Source organism: Cinclus cinclus, chromosome 15 (genome assembly GCF_963662255.1).
Source record: "Cinclus cinclus chromosome 15, bCinCin1.1, whole genome shotgun sequence".
In the NCBI taxonomy this organism is placed as follows: Eukaryota; Metazoa; Chordata; class Aves; order Passeriformes; family Cinclidae; genus Cinclus; species Cinclus cinclus.
In genome coordinates this window covers 7,575,494-7,594,591 of record NC_085060.1, presented here as the reverse complement: position 1 = coordinate 7,594,591, position 19,098 = coordinate 7,575,494, and the positions used below count along the sequence as shown (strand labels likewise).

The 19,098-nt window shown below is 50.4% G+C and overlaps 1 protein-coding gene across 1 annotated transcript in view; it reads left to right on the top strand.

The window, feature by feature from the left end:
- The window catches only part of AR (androgen receptor), a 34,523-nt gene extending 19,716 nt beyond the window's left edge, over nucleotides 1-14,807 (top strand). Inside the window, exons 3-8 of the mRNA XM_062502721.1 lie at nucleotides 5,237-5,353; nucleotides 10,652-10,939; nucleotides 12,977-13,121; nucleotides 13,897-14,027; nucleotides 14,225-14,382; nucleotides 14,652-14,807. Coding sequence (XP_062358705.1) covers nucleotides 5,237-5,353; nucleotides 10,652-10,939; nucleotides 12,977-13,121; nucleotides 13,897-14,027; nucleotides 14,225-14,382; nucleotides 14,652-14,807 — 995 coding nt within the window. The remainder of the gene's footprint in view (nucleotides 1-5,236; nucleotides 5,354-10,651; nucleotides 10,940-12,976; nucleotides 13,122-13,896; nucleotides 14,028-14,224; nucleotides 14,383-14,651) is intronic.
- Nucleotides 14,808-19,098: the final 4,291 nt, after the last annotated feature.

Below are 19,098 nucleotides of genomic sequence, written 5' to 3'. Positions count from 1 at the left end.
GGTACATGGGTAAGTCTTTATTTTGGGGAAGTGGCAATAAATCATGCTCATTATAGGTACTGAATGCAGGGATGGCAGGTGATGATTTATGTTTAACTTTTGATGAGTTTCCAGACAGAAACTCTTCCTTCTTCGAGCTGAGGAACGTTACTGAAAACTGATATTTCAGCATGTTCTCATGTTTTAAAATCCATAAAGTGCTTCTCAGAAAACCTTAGGTCGCCCTTGGAGACTTCACATCAGTAGATCAAAATGCTTCCCCATGAGAAAAGAAACCTGTTACCTTCCTGGTTCTGGTGTCAAGCCACAGCCTTCAGTGGAGGGAGCAGCAGAGGGCTGTGACTGGGGCAGCACAAACAGCATCTTGGAGGGGAGGGAGATAGCTGGGCACATAATTTATTTTTTATTATATTCTTCTGAGATAACAGTGAGCTTATCTGGCAGGAATTCAGGGATATTTAAGACGGTTTCATCAACATGCACTGGCTTCTAAGGGGAGAGAAAGAGAAAAGATTAAAAAAAAAAATGTTGTGACACTGATTGTTCTTCCCTTTGGACACACTGAGGGGTTTATGGACAGGAGCAGGTCACCCCTGCTTTGATGAAATGTTTGACAGATTTGAGGGGTTTCACAAGTTCAGGTTCAACTGCTTTTTCTAGAAAGATGCTGGAAGAGTTAATAGAAAAGACAGGAATGTTGTCCTGATCTCGTTTTGCCAGCTCTGTTGATTCACAGACTTTCTCAAGATGCCCAGGCTGTGTCCAGGCCAGCACTGAAGCACTGTGGGCATTACCTCACCTGCAGGGTCACCACCCTCGTTGTGTCACCAAGCCCAGCAGTCACCTGCTCCAGGGTCCCAGCAGGGAGAGTCCAGAGGGCTGGGTGGCTGCCCTGTGACCACAAAGGAGGGCTCCCCCTCCTCCTTTGGTGAGCAAAAAGCTCATCCAGCTCAGCACAGACGTTGTTCTTCCCTACACGAGTAGGCAGGACACCTCTGGGCATGGTGAGCATGGCTGGGGCGGGTTAAAGACACAGGAGTTCAGTCCTTGTAATGCCACCCTTGTCCCTGAAACAGAAAAAGGCTTCAAACAAGGCATCTCTTCTGTCAGCAGCAGCCCAAGGGCTCCTGCTGTCCCATTCTGTCCAGGAGGGGATCATTGTGTCTCTGAATATATCCCTGGAGAGAAGCAGACCTTCCTTGTCCCTCTGAGGTTTCTGAAGTCTGGTGGCCACCTTAGCTAGCCCAGAGCTGCCTCCACACAGCATTCCTGGCAGTGTAGGACTGGGATGCTTTGGGCTGTGTTCCTGATGGGGCTGCCTTTAAATAGCAGTGAGCTAAATAAAAAATAAAAAAATAACACAGCATTTGGCAATTTTCCTAGCAGGCACCCAGCCAGGCTGCTGTGCAGGCTGCTCTGAGTGCCTCCATCATTCTACATATGGATTAGTGTTCTATGTTCTGACCTGCTGAGGATTAGGCTTTCACCAGAAAGATGTCTCTGGGCCAACTCAACAGCTTCTTTCCAAATTTCAAGATGACACCAAGTTAAAATGAACATTTGGCATGTTATCAGAAGCTTCCTCCTCCTTCCCAGGCTGATCTGACACGCAAAGAAATTGAGTCTGCAGAAGATTCAGTGGTGCTGCAGCACCACAATGCCCCTGTGGTGGGTTTCTCACGACTGTTTGGGTGTTACTTGCCTTAAAAAGCCATTGGGAGAGCAAAAGTTGGGACAACCAGAGCTTTCCCTATGCTCACTGTAGCCATCTGGTAAATACAGAGGACTATTCAGAAAACAACTTTGCAAAGGTTCATCAGCAGTGGCTCAGTGCTGGCTCCTGGGAGCCTTGTGACTGAGCCCTCTCAAGTTATTAATAGGAGCATCACATGGGAAGGGTGTCAGCACCGAACCCACAGGCTCAGCTCTGGGCATGGCCCTGCTGGGGACAGCCCCAAGCACCAGAGGATTTCTGGGGGAGCTCTGGAGCCTCAATGGTTACATGAGACCTGGGGGAGTTGCTTTCACAGAAAGCTTGGCCTTATCCCCCAGCTGTTAAAATTCAGTTTATGCCCTGAAATATTAGAATCTTTCTCTTCCAAAAGGCATTTACTGTTGTTTGGTTTTTTTTTTTTTTTTTTTTTTTTTCCACATTTACAGTCCTGTATCTTGCTCCAGATGTTTGCACACATCTCTTTGGTGTCTGGAGGAGAAAGTTAGTCTGGGCACAACAGCTCATGTGGCAGAGGATGTCAGATAATTCCTCTGGATTGAGCAACTCACCTCCATAAATCATTATTTTTAGTCAAGAAGAACTGGAGAGCGGTTCTTCCCCTTGGCTCCCAGTGTGTGCTGTGGTCCCAGGAGATGAATGGGAGGGCTTGGAGGTGGTGGGACCATCTTTCTTCTGGTGTGAGGTGGCCCAGGAGGGGCCCAAGGTGGCAGGGACATTCCTGGCAGAGGGGACATGGGCACTGCAGTGTGTTCATGGTGAGGGCTGCTGCAAAAATGCTCTCTTGGGGTACCTGTGCTGGTGTGGGCAAGCAAAGGGTTCTGGGTGTGACTTCCCTCCTCACCTGTGCACATGTCAAACAGGACCTGGGTGGCAGGGGAGGACGTGGGGCTTCTCTGGGTGGCATCTGCAGTGTCCTCAGCTGGGCAGTGGTCTGTGGGTGGGAAGGGGGAAATACAGGCTGGGTGATGGGCCTTGCAAAGAGCAGGAGCACTGGGGAACACCAGAGAGTAGGTGTAAGGTTTGGACCTGTATGTACAGGTTTTGCAAAGCAAGAGCCTCTGCCTTGGAGTGATGCAAGAAAACATCTCTGTTGTTTGCAGGGGAGAAGAGGAAAATGAGTAGTTTTGGTGTTAAACTCTACAGAAGGAAAAAACAGCACATTTATCTTTAAATAGAATAGCTGATTGAAAATGTCTCATCTTGCTCTGAAATGAAGACAGTGGATTACCCTGAAATTAGAAACAGCTCTCCGTATGTGAGAAGTCGCTTCAGAGGGAAGGAACTGGTCCACATTCCAGCCTCCCTTCCCTGTTCTCCCACCTTTTAGAGCTGGTGATTCCTTTCCTGGTGGTTAAGGGGAAATCTCTGCATCCCCAGGAATTAGGGTGAGGTGAGCTTGGCTCGTTCTCAGGCCCAGCAGCAGCAGCAGGAGCACCATGAGCATTTGTGGCTGTTTGGTTCTCTTTTTGTTACTGGCAAGCAGCATAAAGCAAACAGGGCTCACTTGTGCAGGCCCAGGCAACAAAGAGCAGATTCCTGCCCCAAAAGGCCTGTCCATGAACCATGAAGCTGGCCTGGCCATCTCAGCAATGTCACTGTACCGTGACCATGGGGAGAGCTGCTGGCTGCAGCTCACAGCTGTGCTGCTCCGTGGTGGCACAGCCATCCTGCAGCCTCCTCCAGCGTGCCCTGTTTGTCCTCTGGGGCACTCCACCTGCTCCTGGCTCCTGGGAGAGGCTCCCTCTCCATGTCCCTTCTCAGCAGTTCTGGAGCTGAGGGATGCTCTGAGGAGCAGATGGGAAGCAGTGCAGTGGCCTCGCTGAGCAGGGCTTGGACTCCACTCCCAAATCTCATTGGTGCTCCCCTCCCACGGGATGGAGACAGAGCAGAGTGGGGGATGAGCCCACATGCTGGGATCTGTCCAGACCCTGGGGATGAGGAGGGGCCTGGGGCTCTGGGATGCCGCTCCTGACACAGGGGAGTTTGGAGGGGCTGTGCCTGATCCTGGAACGTCCTTGGGGGGCTCAGGCAGCCAAATCCCCTTCCAGCTCTCTGTTCCCCAGAAAGTAGGGCGCCCATTTGTGAATACCTAAGAAGGTTGAGTGGAGGGAGTGTGGCCTCAGCGCTCAATGCCCCTGGCATAAAAATAACGCCAAGTAACCCAGTTTCAGCTGAAGTTCTTTGTTACTCATCCTCCTCCTCAATGAGCTGATGAAAGGGAGGATGGTGTTTGTGCTCCCTTTAGGGTCCTTAGGGATTGAGGTGTCATCAAGGCTTGCCTGAGTATCCTTCTCTTGGGAAATGAGCCAGGGAGGGGGTGAGAAGAGCTGCTCTGAGGACGGTGTTAAAATGATTTAACAGGTGTGAGGTGTGGTGGGTAATGCAGGTGGCGGCTGAGGCACAGGGGTGGGTGGTGATCTACTTTGAAGAGGACATTTCTGAGAAGGTCAAACAGTGGGCTGGGTGCTGAGCCCTGCCAGGGGTGTCTGTGGGGGCGACAGTGGCAGCTGGTCCTGCCAAAACTGCAGCCAGGCATGAGTGGGGGGGACCAGGAGGGCACTGTGGAAGCCTCAGGCAGTGACACCAGGGCAGCAGTGGTGGAGGTGTGAGGGTTGTAAAATCTGTGCACCAAAACTGGTACATCTCATGTCAAAACTGGTACATTAAGGGGTTGGATTCGGTTCATCCTGTTCATAGATTTCTGTGACTCCATAGGGCTATTCCTGTGGGAATGCAGAAAGTAACCCCTTGCAGGATGATAAATAAAGTCCGTGGGCTGATTTCCCATGTGGGCTGCCTGTGGGTTCATAGCTGCACCTCTCTGTTGTGTGTTGAGTCCAGTTTAGTTGGAACAGCCTGAAGAACATCAAATAAATCCTGATCCAGTAAATGTGCTCAGACTTGACAAGAAAATGGATGATTCTTGGCTTGTCTGGCAGATGAGGCAGTGAAAAAAAGCTGTGGCCTGGAGATGCACGGGCTGCTCTCTGAGCGAGTGCAGAGTGAGTCTGAGGTATGGGTGACTCTGACCATAAGTAACTTCAGAATTTCCTGCACCTCCCCAAAACCCATGGCTGCACAAGGTCCCCCCATACAGAGTTCCTGGTCCCAGTTCCCTCCTGGCTGACTGCAGATACATCCTAAGGGACAAGGTGGCATCAGACTCACCTGTGGACCAGCAGCTCCCCATCCCCAATATCTCTAACCAGGAGACAACAGACCCAACTTCTATTAATTGGTTGCACAAAAAATAATTTAGTCACAAAAAGGTCTGTACAACATCATGGTTATAAGGGGACTGATAGATGAGTATTGTGGCAGAAGGATCAAACTGTGTGGCTTGGTGGTCTGGGAGAAAACCACCAAAAGCCATGTGATAGATGGATGACATTTAAAAAATAAGAACCAAACTCTCTGGGCTGCTCTTGGTGATCCCAAAAGAGCCCAACCCGTGTCTCTGTTGGTACCCAGCACCCACCTTGAGTTTCTCTGGTGTTTTAGGTAAACAGAAGTACCTTTGTGCCAGCCGGAATGACTGCACCATCGACAAGTTCCGAAGGAAAAACTGTCCCTCCTGCCGCCTGCGGAAGTGCTACGAGGCCGGGATGACTCTCGGAGGTACAGCCAGGGTCTCCTCCTGGATCCCTGCATGTCACTTGGTATATGAACAGGCTGGAAAATGAGGCTGATGGAGGGTTATAAAACACTCAGGAAACGTTTTTAGGGTTCTGATACCAAAGCTGTGAATTTCTGTAGCTTTTGTTTGTGTTTCAGGAAACATATTTTTCCCTGATTTCAAACCTTGTGAATCTAAAACAAAATATAAACAGCAGGGTTAGCTGGTTCTGGCTCCTGGAGCCTCAGAGCAGAGCAGAGCATTCCCCTCTTTTGATGGGATTATTCCAAGGCAGAAAGGGGCAATTTATTGGTGAAATTACAACCTCAGTGTTTTCCTTTGCTGGATGGAAGTTGCTCCTGTGTCCCTGGTGAGGGTCGTTGTTACGATTTGTTTCTGGTCCCAAACCCATAGCCCTACCAAAACTGACAGGATGCCAGTACCCAAAATCTGAGGTTTTCTGCTCATAGTCTATAAGCTAATTAACATCACTGTGTGTCTCCTTGTTGAGTTCATTTGATGAAATCCTTCCCTGTGTGGGGAGGCCCTGGCACAGGTTGCCCAGAGAAGATGTGGCTGTCCCATCCCTGGAAGTTTCCAAGGCCAGGTTGGCTGGGGCTTGGAGCAAGCTGGGATAGTGGAAAGTGTCCCTGCCCTTGGCAGGGGGTGGAACTGGCTGATCTTTAAGGTCCCTTTCAACTCAAACCACCCTGTGATTCTGTGATGTTACAGTGAGGAGGAAGATGCCCTGCAAGAGGGGGCTGACAGACCTGACCCTGCTGGGGCTGCAGAGAGGAGCCCTGGCAGTGCCAGGCACAGCAGAGGGGGACAGAGGCAGCCCAGGCTGGTTGGGTGTGTCATCATTTTGGGTTAAACCCTGACCCCATCGCTGGGATGGGCTGAGCCTCCAGAGCTGCTGGGTTGCAGCAACACTGTCCTGAAGGACTTGTTACTGAAGTGACTCTGATTTGTGGCTCACCAAGGAGCAGAGGGTTTTGTTTAATTTCTCCCCAAAGGTCCCAAAAGGCAATGTAGTCCTATCTCCATTTTCTTAGCTTATTTTTAAGTGTTTTTTTTTTTTTCTGGTGAAGTTTCCTTAAGTAGGAGAAGACATACATCAGTGTAACCCTCTTCTGCAGGACACACTGACAACATTAATGCTAATACGGATATCCCGCTCCCTTCTTTTTTCTTCAGCTCTTTGGGTCACCCTGACCTGTTCTGCCTGGTCTATTTTACATTTGGTTTGGATGTTGGTGTAAAGGCAATTGTTAAACAGGCAAGCTTGTGGTTGCCCACAGTAACCTTTCCCACAGTGGAGGCAGGGCATTTGAAATCACTCCCAAACTCCAGCTCTGGTTTTTAATTGGTGGTTAATTACAGTCACTGATGGGGTACATCCCAGCAGCCCTGCAGCTCTGGTGGGGGAGGAGAAGGAGGTGACACACTGCATGCCTTCTGCAGGCTCTGCTCTGGAACAGGATGGCAATGTGTTGAAGCACTTCATTATTGACTGAGATCACAGTGACCTGCAAGTTGGTATCCACTAACCAGGATCTTCTCTCCGCAGAGAGGGAAAAGACACTGCAGACAGGGAAAAGAAAAAAAAACCAAAAAAAAAGGAAAAAAAAAACCCCAAAACCCAAAAAATCTGTGATAATGCCGTTTTAGCATGTTGAATCCTGCTAGTATGCATGAGCCTGTGCCCATGATCCCACTGCACGTGTGCCTGCTGCTGGGGAAGATGCTGCAGGGATCCTGCCTGCCCTGAGCCCAGGAAATGTCCTGGTATGGACACAGCTGTGGGATCTTGCCTGCCCTGAGCCCAGGGAGCATGTGAGGTGCCAGGGGCTCTTCCTGTGGGGAACTCCAAGCTCCTGTGCCCACAGCCAGAGCTGGCAGCCACTTGAGCTGCAGCCATGTGGGTCCTGGCTGGAGCAAAAACTCAAAACGCGTGTAATTCCTTTCATTGTTTATGGTAGGGCTACAAATCTCCTGTAGTAACAGCCAAAAATTTGTGAAAGCTCAGGCTTGAGGCACAGCTGTGTTTAGTCCTAATTCAGGTTCAGCTGCTGGGGGCACAGCAGGGCTTATGTCTCACCAGCACAGTGGGTATTAATGTGAGATTAATACCCAGCCAGAGATGATCTGACACAATTTTTCCAGAGCTACTGCATTAGTTACAATCAGTGCTGTGTTGGATGTACTTGATTTTTCATATTGTCTGTCCTTGACTTACAGCAATTGGATCTTTATTATAACTTGGTTTGCCTGATTAAAATCCCTAATTTGATAGATTTTTCTGTCCCCACAGTGGGCATTTGTCACCTGTGACTCAATAACCCCTTTTGCCTCCTACACAGCCACCCTAGTGACATTCCTTACCTCCTTGTTCCAAGGCATGTTATCAAATCTTTGGTGTCCTCGTGGCTTCTGCAGTTTGCTAACACTATCAGCCCTTGTCTGCTGACTTCAGTCTATCTGTTCAGTGATCATCCTTAATGTTCATCCCTATTTTCCCATCCATATATTGCCATATGGATTGGTTGAGTAAAAATGGTTTAAGTCTGGTTTTGGGGTGAATGTAGCAACAAGCCAGCCTTGTAAGGAACAAACCTCTCGGATATTGTTTCAACAGTTATAATTGCCTCTGAGATGTATCTAGGGACTTTGCCATCATTCAGCAATACTGTATACTATTGCATCCTTCAAGTTCTTTTCATTCATGTGGCCCTGATTGACTCAGATCTCTTAAATGTGTCTCCTACAGCCAGTAATGTTAATAATCAACTGAAATTTTTGTGACAGACAAGATTAATAGCTTGACAGGTTCAGGTTTTGACGAGCCTTGTGTGAAGTTCATAAAAAGTGCAAAGGGGAGCAGGATATAAATCAAGTCCTGTTCAGCTCCTTGGTGTCCTGCTGGCAGCTGAGCTTGATGTGTGCTGCCAGGGGCTGCAGGATCTCTCCATCATAGCCAGTGCAAGAGCAGCTTCTTCCAGGTCTCCATAACTTCCCTGAGTCCTGGCATCATGAATATTGCTTCCTCAGAGCTTTAGAAATGCCTGTAAGGGAGGTGCTTAAAATGTGCATCCCTTTGGTCATCGCTCTGAGTGTGCTCCTGGGAGTTCTTGCACTGGTGAATATTTTATTGTGATATATAATTGTGTCCTTTAAGCTTTTTTCCAAATCCATCCAGTAGTTCCCCAGAGATGCTCAGGTCAGCTTGCAGGGCCTGGGGCAGTGCTGTGCTGCAGCTGTACCTCGAGGCTCCCTGGGCCCCTTGTCCCTGCTGACAGCCAAGCACAAACATCCCAGTATTGGTCATATGTCCCAAGGTTGCTCCCACCTTGGTTCGAAGAAGTGCAATGTAGACTTCTGCCCAGCCTAGCTCATCCTAGATTAAAAACATTACAGATGTCTTTAATTCCAATTTTTACATTTTTTTGCTTATATTACCTGCTGAGTAGGAGCCACCACCACAGAGGTGTTTGGCACAGGTGACTGAGTAGAAGCCAGTCTTTACCTCTGAAGGTTTTCTCCACCTAGTAGTGTCAGTATTTCAGTGACCTGTGGGACAGCTGCTCCTGGAATGCACAAACCCAAGGCCCACCTGATAGTGCAGTTGTCACCCACTGTCACAGAGGAGTCTGGTTTGTGGCTGCAGTCTCAGAGACAGCGCAGTAGGTACTCGCTGTCTTTTCACTTCAGTCAGGATGTTTTCGTACTAGATAATTAAATATTAAGGGGGGGGAAAAAAAGCCCAAACATTTAAACCAAACCATGTGTGTGTTTTGTACGTGTTTGGCTTCACTCACACACACACACACATGACCTGAGGCACTGGTTATTTCTAAATGCAAACGCTGGCACAGGCTGCCCACGGCACTGGTGGAGTCACCATCCCTGGGGGGTTTTAACAGAAGTGTGGATGTGGCACTTGGGGATGTGGGTTAGTGGTGGCCTTGGCAGTGCTGTGACTTTGGAGGCGAGGGAGAGGAGGCTGTATCAAATGAGTGGCTGATGGCCAGAGGCCATCACACTGTGCTGCTGCACTGTTTTCCTCGCTCTTCTTTATTTTTTTAGTCCTTTCTCCTCCCTTTTTATGGAGAAGCCTGTCTTCTTTGCCTGTGCAGCAGATCATACAGAGTACAATGCTTAAAATCAATGTTTGGAGTTAATTTACAGAGCTGCACTTTGACTTGACATTTTTACGTTTTGCTGCTTATTTTTCTAATTACAGCTGAAAGGAAATCCGAGATAAGTACCATATAATGAAGACAAAACTCCAATGACAACTGGTTTGATGTTGTATTCCCTGCTGAAGGAAGCCATGGGCTTTTGTTCTTTAATTAGTTGGGGTATGGGATTTGGTGAAGGGTGGCAGTAGCAGGCCACCTGTGCTGAGCAAAGTCATGGTGGTATCAATGAGGGGAACACAGACATTCCAAGATCTCTGGTATCAGGCCTCTGGAGTGCTGGTGTGCCTTGCAGGCAGACCAGCAGCTGTGGTTAACACCCAGGTGTGTGGGGAAAACACCTTTTTGTGTTGGGCACAGGCACAGTCACCAGCTGCTTTTGTCCCCCTGCAGCCTGCCTGCACTGCTGATGGGGCTTGTGAGGCTGCACAGCAGGGTGAGGACACCCAGCTTGGGTCTGCTCCCCCTCTCTGGGGTTGCTGGCAGAGTCCATGGAAACAGCCCTGGAACCACCTGATGGCTTCTGAAACGTGTTTTCTGTAATATGTGTACAGTGTGTTTGGCAGACCCTGGCTCTGGGGAAGCAGGCATTGCAGGGAGAAGGCTTTTCTCTCAGATGCATCTTGTTTTCTACTCTGGTCTGGGATGGAACAATCCCACTTGGGCATCCAAGTGCAACGTTTTTTCTCTCTGGAACATGATTGTGAACTGAGTTTATCATCTTGTGATGCTCCTCTTTTTGATTGCATATGAGCAGTAGTTTGAGTCAAGTCAAAACCTCTTCCCTCTCTTCCCTGTATCTTCCTTCCTGTCCCTACGTGGGAGTTAGAGACCAGTCACAGCTGAGGATGTAAATGATGTTGGTTCTTTTCCATGTCAGATAAACAATGAATTGGATTTTGTCACACAGTGTGTTCTTCTCTTGTTCCTAGGTGAGAACTGTAGTGCCAGGGCACTCCTTGGGCAGTGCCCACTGAGGGAGGAGTTGCTGCTGGTCATCACTTTTCCTTTCCTCATAACTATAAATAATGGAGCCAAGAAGCCCTGACTATTTTTTAAATATACCTTTAAGTATCACACTAAACTGTATCTTTTCCACAGCCCGCAAGCTGAAGAAGCTGGGTAACCTGAAGGCACAGGACGACATGGAGGGAGCCAGCTCATCCAGCCCCACGGAGGAGCAAGCTCCCAAGCTGGTGATGACACGTATTGATGGCTATGAATGCCAGCCCATCTTCCTCAACGTCCTGGAGGCCATCGAGCCTGGTGTGGTGTGTGCTGGCCACGACAACAGCCAGCCTGACTCCTTCTCCAACCTGCTGACCAGCCTGAATGAGCTTGGGGAGCGGCAGCTGGTCTACGTGGTCAAATGGGCAAAGGCCCTGCCAGGTGAGAAGGAAAGCAAACAAATCCCCTCCCAGTTCCAAAGCCCATCTGCAGTGCTGATGGTCTGCAGCCTGTGTCCCATCACACAGCTCCTGGGGGACTGTCTCCATGGGCAGCGTGTGTGTCTCCTGCCTGGGAAGCAGCCTGGAGCAGTGGGACTTGTCTCCAGAGGGGCTGATGATGGGAGAGGGAAATGATGGGTGATGGAATGTGCTGGAACTTATACTCTGGGTTCCTATAGCCCCTGGCCAGCGATACCGTGCAGGCACAGGGCACTTCCCCCTTGGCAGGGCTGCAGTTGGTCCAGGCTCAGGGTCCTGCTCTTCTCCCCCTTTCTCCATGGAGGTTTTGTGCACTTCCAGGCCGTGTCTGCCAGCCCTGCAGAATTGTCTTCCTGTCCCAGGACCCACCTAAGTGATGAAAAGGGTAAATTGCAACATGGCAGAAGAGCAATGCAGAATCCCAAAGGGCTCTTCCTGGCCTCTCAGGTTGCCCATGTGATAGCCTGGTGGGCTATATTTATGATGCCTTCAGAGAGGTAATACAGGTCAGGAATTTTCCAGCTGCTGGTCAGCAGGTGCAGTAAGTGGAGCATCCTGGTGACTGATGTGTTTATTGAGCTGGATCTGTGAGGCGTCACTGCAAGGTTGGTGACATGCTGCCTGTTCCACGTTGTAATCCTGGAACTGAGTGAGTGGGATTGCAGAGGGCTGAGCTCAGTCTGGGCACAGTAGGAGCCAGCTCACCTCCCAGCATCCCAGAGACTGGGGCATGGGGCCAGTTTCTGCCAGCTTCTCCATTCTGGCCCCACTCCTCAAGGAGCACCATAGAAAAGAGGGACCCCACTCCTTGTATGTGTGGGGTTATACAGGCAGAGGAGGAGACTAAGGCACAGTAAGTTTACCACTCTCTGCCAGACCCTGGTGATGAACTGTGATCAGGTGTCTGACATTCCCAGGAGTTTAGCAGACCCCTAGACTGGTGCTCCCAATGGGGTATGGGTCTGAATACCCTTAAATGGAGAGTAGCCCATTCTGTTTCCGCTATTCTTGAGTCACTTGGCTTGTAAAAACAGGGACAAATCCTGCTTCCTCTTTGGCTTATCTACACCAGACATCAAGATCAGACACAGAGACACCACCAAAGCCACCTAGCATCCAGGGCTGAGGCTCTGCCACTGCAGTAGTGCTGATAGAAAGGGAGAATGCTTTGGAAAATGTTTTCTATCATAACCACCCCCTTATCAGAGGGTTTTACTCTCCTGAACTGCACCTGATGCCCAACCCCTCAGTGTGTAGTGGGGTCAGCTGCTGCCCTGGTGCCCCCCAGGCCAGCGCAGACTATGCCAGGGTGGCATCTGGGGGAGGTTCATTCTCCAGCTTGTTTGCCTTGAAGCACTCTCTAAATCACAGAGATCCTTCCCTCAATGGATTGTAATTATACACTGGAGCTGTTAAATTGTTTTAATATTTGATTGAAATAATGCATGATTGCCTTGAAACTCAATTAAATTTGCCTATTTACAAGTACGCTGAAAAAACCAGTGTTGGAGGTGGTGTAAGCGTGCCTGGGGTTTAACTCTGGGCTGCCATCTGGGAATGGTAATTTGAGTTTAGTTGCTATTTTTGTTTGTCTTGCAATGTAGCTGAGGTTTCCATGTTCATTCCCACAGTTATTAGGTCAATGCAGTGTGTATGGGACAGAAACCAGAGCACCTGTACCCATGGCAGGGCTGCCTGCTGGCTCTGAGCATCACATTAAAATCCAGTTACCTGAATTTGGTGAAGTCCTAATGGGACTTCCTCCTCTCCTTGTGTCCAAAGTCGCCTTTCTTCCCTTCCAGGGGCAGGTTTGTGCTTATCTATCCTTGATTCCCAGAGTCATGACTCATGTCCTGAGACATGCTGAGTTTGGGCTGTGGACTGAGTACCTTGTCCTAAGAAAAGTGCTGCAGGAGAGCTGGAGTCTGCATGGAAACAGCCCTGGAAACTGCAGGAACCCAATAGTAATTCATAACATCCCTCTCTCGTTGTTTATTAGGATTTCGCAACCTGCACGTGGATGACCAGATGTCAATAATTCAGTACTCTTGGATGGGCCTGATGGTGTTTGCTATGGGCTGGAGATCCTTCACCAACGTCAATTCCAGGATGCTTTACTTCGCTCCAGACCTGGTCTTCAATGAGTAAGTGCTAAACAACAACAACCTAAAGCTGAGCTTTGGGTCAGCCCAAAAGTGACAAGTTACACTTTGAGCAGTTACACTGAGCCCAGCCCAGCCCAGCCTGGCCATGCCCAGCCTGCTCCCCACTGCCACCACCCATGGTGACCTCCAGGAGCAGTGAGGGCTCTGTGATGCCTCTCTGGGTCCTTCTGTCTGCTTTCTCACCCTTGCCATGGTGCTGACACCCACCGGGGCAGCAGCAGAAGCTGGTGTGGGGTGAGGGGCTGCTCCATTTCTGCCTTTCTGCGGTGGGGTTTGAATTCCAGTTTCCAGCTCTGTTGGGCAGCTAGGGTGAGCAGAGATAGAGACAAAATGTACTGTAAGGTCTGTTGGGCTCTCCTTGATGTACCATCAGCTTAGAGCTGGGGAGGGTTTGCTGGCACTCAGATAGAAGAGCCTGAACCCAATAACCAAGCACAGCAGCAGGCAAAACCTGCCCCCCCCTTCCCTAAGAGTTCCAACTCAACCTCATATCCCTCACAGACAGAAATGTTTGGGAAATCATTGCAGTTGCTCTTCAGACAAATGCTACAAGTCCCTTGTAGCCATCTGTGTCCAGCGAGGATAACACACAAGCATTTTGGAACGTGCTCCCCTCCTTCATGTGGCATCCCTGGGACAGAGCTTGGGCCCTTGGCAGCAGGGTGTGCCAGGCAAGGGGGGTTTGCTGGGTCAGGGAGTGTCACACATAGGCACTCTGGGCTCCATGCCTTCTGTACCCTTCTCGCCCTGCCAGGTACCGCATGCACAAATCCAGGATGTACAGCCAGTGCATCAGGATGCGGCACCTCTCCCAGGAATTCGGGTGGCTTCAGATCACACCCCAGGAGTTCCTCTGTATGAAGGCTCTTCTCTTCTTCAGTATTAGTAAGTATCTACACTCTTCCCTCCACAGAGCTCCAGCACCTGCTGCTGCATTGCCCTTGAGGCATCTGATGCTTTCCCTGTGCCTGGACTTTCATTTTCCAGGAGGAAGCTGGGGATGTCCCTGCTTCAGCCTTACCTCTGCTCTCTTGTTGTTACTCTCTGGGTTCCTCTCACTGTTTCCTTCCCATCCCACCCAGTTCCAGTGGATGGCTTGAAGAACCAGAAGCTCTTTGATGAGCTGCGCATGAATTACATTAAGGAACTTGACCGTATCATTGCCTGCAAGAGGAAGAATCCCACCTCCTGCTCCCGGAGGTTTTACCAGCTCACCAAGGTCCTGGATTCCGTGCATCCGGTAAGAGAGGACAGGGAGATGTCCATTTATACACATGATGTCCAGCTAAATGCATAAGAAACAATATAAAAAAGAAACTTTTCACGATGACAATGATCATTCCCTGGAGCAACCTCCCCATCATGGGAGGAGTTCAGATGCAGTTGGAGGGAGCACTGGATAGTCTCATCCAGGCTCCCTTTCCCAGGGAAGGTGGGACCTCTGTCATGTGTCTTCCCAGAGAAAGCACTGCCCAGGGACTTGTTTAACCAGCTCTCTTCCTTCCCCAGATTGCCAAGGACCTGCATCAGTTTACATTTGATCTCCTAATCAAGGCACACATGGTGAGCGTGGACTATCCGGAAATGATGGCCGAGATCATCTCTGTGCAGGTTCCCAAGATCCTGTCTGGAAAAGTCAAGCCTATTTACTTCCATGCACAGTGATCTTTCAGAGGGACCCCCGTGCTGCTGCCCCCATTCCAGCCATCTCCTGCCTGTTACTTCTGCACTACTGTCCTGCAGTGCCTTGGGGAATTCCTCTGCAGTGGTGGCCAAGGGGATGGACAGTGATGGACAGACCTGCTGGGATTCCTGAGATTACTACTTTCCTGAGGTACCTCTGAACTGAACCCCTGGTGCTGGCCTCTGCCTGGCTCCAGCTGCTCATGGTGCTGGACAGGGACTGGCAGGGGCAGTGGCACCACGTCTAAGTGTTCTCCTCTGTTTGTCACTGTGACTCCAGGAGCCCAGGGCCACGGGGCAGCAGGAGGAGCACCAGCAGTTGGTGGGTTTGGGGTGATTTTTATAAAAAGAACACAACACAAAGCAGGTTGCAGCACCGCATTTGGCTGTGGGTTATGTTGCCAGCCTCCTTCCGGATGTTTTGTTTGTGTTATGGTGCTGGGAAGCAGATAACTTCAAACATTGCAGAAGAGAAGCAGAGCAGAGCTGGGGGACAAGGCAAATTTGTGGCTGAGAAGTTCACGGGCCCTGCAGCCACTGTGGGATGTGCTCCAGTCAGCTCGGCCCTGGGACCTGCCTGCACTGCTGAGATGCGAGGATGGAATGGACAGGCTGCCAAGGAAAATCACCTTGGAAATCCCCCAACGGCGGCTGGCTCCTGTTTTCCATCTGGAATGTTTTTTTTTCTATGGCCTGTCCAGCTTGGTCTTGGTCTGCTCTGCAGACCCCCGGGTGCTCAGCAGTCACATTCCTGTCCTGGACAGCTGCTGCTCCCTGACAAACCCACCTCTGAAAGTGCCTGATGCCCTCGGACCTCACACCTGCCTGGCTCCCCTGGGCACCTGCAGCCCCTGCCCTGCACCTGCAGCCCCTGCCCCCTCACCTGCTCTGCTCCTGTCATGGCTCTGCAGACCTGGGATTCCAGCTATGCTCTCTCCCTTCATTTGTCCCAGATATTTTATTTTTTCTAGTGCCAGCAGATGAATGTTCTGGAGCCAAGACCAAGGCCAGGGTCTGCTAGACCTGTGGGACCATGGGACTCCTCTCTGAATCCTCTCTGTGGGGAGGTGGCTGTGGGAACTGGCTAGAGCCACCACAGCACTTTGGAGGGCTGGAAGGGAAGCACCAAGAGACCCCCTGCTCTTGGAAGCAGCACACACAGCTCCTGCTGATGGCAGTGGCAGATGGCAGCCCAGGAGGACACCATCGTGCACTCACTATCCCATGTGCATGGTCCTTTATGCACCACACCACCCACACACCATCCCATACACCATCCTACACACACCATCCCATGTGCATTGCCCCACTCACCCAGCCTGTCCCCAGTGCACACACAGTGCCCAAGCCTAGGTCCCTGTGGTATTTTAGTTCCCCTGTTTCTGCACATCCTGCGTATATCAAAACCAGCTGCTCAGACACAGACAGGCTGTCAGTGACCACACACGCAGCTGGTGCCAGGGTCACACATCCCATCATGGGCTGTGACGTGGTCTGGCATAACCAACCCAGACATCTACAAAGGATCCTTGTGCTGGCACAAACAGCAAACTCTGCACCCTCCCAGGGCAGTGAGCCCTCCCTCTGCCCTGATCCCACCCAGAGCCCTGTGCCTACCCTGTGCCCCGCTCTCCAGGGAATGCCATCATGGTGCAGCTGCTCCTTTACATACTTGGAGTAAAACAAACAATTTCCCTGATATTTTCCAACCTTTGGATGGGATTTTCATTATATGAAGGAGTGGGGGAAAAGCCCCTATTGAAGGGGAGGCTCTTTCTTTGCAATGGTTTTCCTTCCTGTGCTAGATATGGCTCTGATCCTGCTCCTCCTCCTGAAATCCTCTCATGTAGGGAGCAACAGAATCCATAGGTGGACTTTCTGGCTGGCAGCCAGAGGGTTACTGCTCTTAGAGGCTCTGCCATGCCAGGGGGCTGCTGGCATTTTCAGTGCTGGTGTGAGCTACAGATACTTGCAAATGAACCGGTAAGAAATTCCAGCTGGTGCATCCCTGTCTTCTGGAAATTTCCTTGGTTCTTCACAGCAGAGCTCAGTGAACAGATGAGTGGTGATTCCCAGTCCCTGTTACCAGTTCGGGGATAGCTCCAAGCAGTTGGAAGAGCAATTTAGGAGAGCTTTGTGTTTCACAGAGGCTCGTGTCACTGAATGTTTTGTTGGTTAATGAGTGTGGCAGTGTCCTGCTGGGTGTTCATCTGCTGGGAGACTGGAAATAGGCCAAACCTAACGGGGATTTGCCCACCCTGCTTCTCATGAGAATGAGAAGTGGGGGAGCAGGGGAAGGATTCTGTCCATGTATCACCTGTCCCAGGTGTGTCACCTGGTGTGAAGCTGCTCTGGACAGCGAGTGCTGAGTGGGACAGGGGCTCACAGGAGCACCCCCAGCCCAGGACAGAGGGGCAGTCAGAGGCATTGAGGTCATATTCTCTGTTTCTTCAGTATCACAGTAAACTTCTGCAACTTGTTCATTTAAAAGTTGTGTTTCTATGATACAATCACCAGGAAATGTGGGAGCCAGGACTCGCAGCACCTGTGTGTGTATTTGCTGGGGAAATTAATGCTGTTTCCATGTGGATTTTCATGAGCTGCTGCAAGAACTGGGGAAGAAGAGGCTTTAAGAAATACCAAAGTCCAACTCCTGCCATTTATCTTTATGCTTTTTGTTTTCTTCTGCGTTTTCCTGTCTACTTTTGCTTTAATAAAGCAAGGAGAATTTCACCGTGTTCACAGTCCCAAAGAAGCTGTCCCTGAGGCTCTCCTGGGGCTGGCTGAGCCCTGGAGTGGGGATCCCCTGGGTGTCACAGCTGAGAGCCAAACATCTCCATGTTCCCTGTGGATTCACTGACTCTGCTCTGGCTCATCTCAAAGGTTGGGGGGTTCTGAGCTGGCTCAGTCTGGGTTATGGCTCAACCCATCAGCTCCTGCCCAAGGCAGCAGGTGGAGGACAAGGGATACAGACATTAGCATCTCCCTAGGAGCAGTGGGCACCGTTCCATAACAGAGGGTGTGGGATAAAGAATGCTGCCTTTAGTGAGGGCAGGAGGGATGCTTCCTCAGCCCTGTGTCGTGCCAGAAGCAGTGAGACAGATCAAATGGTGCAATGGCATGCAGCATTCCCAGGGCAGGGATCGCTGACCTGTGCCCACCTGAGCCTGACGGGCTCCTGCCAGCACCCCCTGCCTCAGCAGAAGCAAGAGCCAGGACAGCAGCTCTCTGCTTGGAGAGGCTGTGGTTGAGTCTGGAGAACCAGCAGCATCCACATGCCACTGCTATAATGTCCAAGAGGCTCTTTGTGCTTGGCTCAGGGAGCAGGGTGGTAGGTGAGGGAGGTGAAGCTGGGGCAGGACCCTCCCTGCAGTCCCACTCCTTGCTCTGGGCTGTGGGGTTGTCACTGTGCTCTGTAGGGAATGCTGAAGGGTACCCGAGGTGTCACCTGTCTCCCAGCCAGCCCGAGAACTGCTGCCCTCACAGTCACCTCCCACCACCGGCCAGCCCTGCAGTCCCCGTGGTGTCCCTCCCCTTGCTGAGCTCTTGCCCTGGATGTTTCAATAACATAATTATCTATCTCTATATAAAATAAAGGCATGTCCCATTTTCTATTACTAAAGATATCTATTTAGTGACGTGCTCTAAGAGTCCTCTGGTTGCACACTGAGGTACTGGATTCTCTACAGGAGATGACTCACAACTTGCCAATTTAATGGAGACTTTTAATTATTTTTCTGGCTGGATGCTGCCCAGTTTGAAAAGGTTTTTTGCCTTTTGTGGCATGAACAGAGCACATGCTGGCATAGCCTGGGGTCGGTATCAGCTTCTCCAGCTTTCCTGTGCCTCTTTGAGGTTAGACAGGGACAGTGTTTGCATTTGGGGCACAACGGGGTGTCCCTTGTTTCTTCCCTCTTTCACTTGCACAGAGTATCCTCAGCCATTTGGGCAGAATGCTGGGGTTACAGAGAGTGTCTCTGTTTGCAGGCTCAGAGCTGGCTGTGGGCAGGCAGGGTGTCCTAGCCCCTTTGGGTGGGTCAGAGCCTCCCCAGCCCACTGGCACCTGCTCCCTGCAGCAGCATGGGGACACTGTGCTTGTGACTCACAGAGTAAATCTCTGCACCCACATAAACCCTTTGCAAATGGATAAAAGCTGCTCTCTGTGCCGAATATTTGGTGTTCTGTGGCAATTTTATGCTGTTTCTCTTTGTTAACACATCTCTGTAATAATAAGAGTTCTCTTATTTGATATATTTTACTTTCATTGTAATAA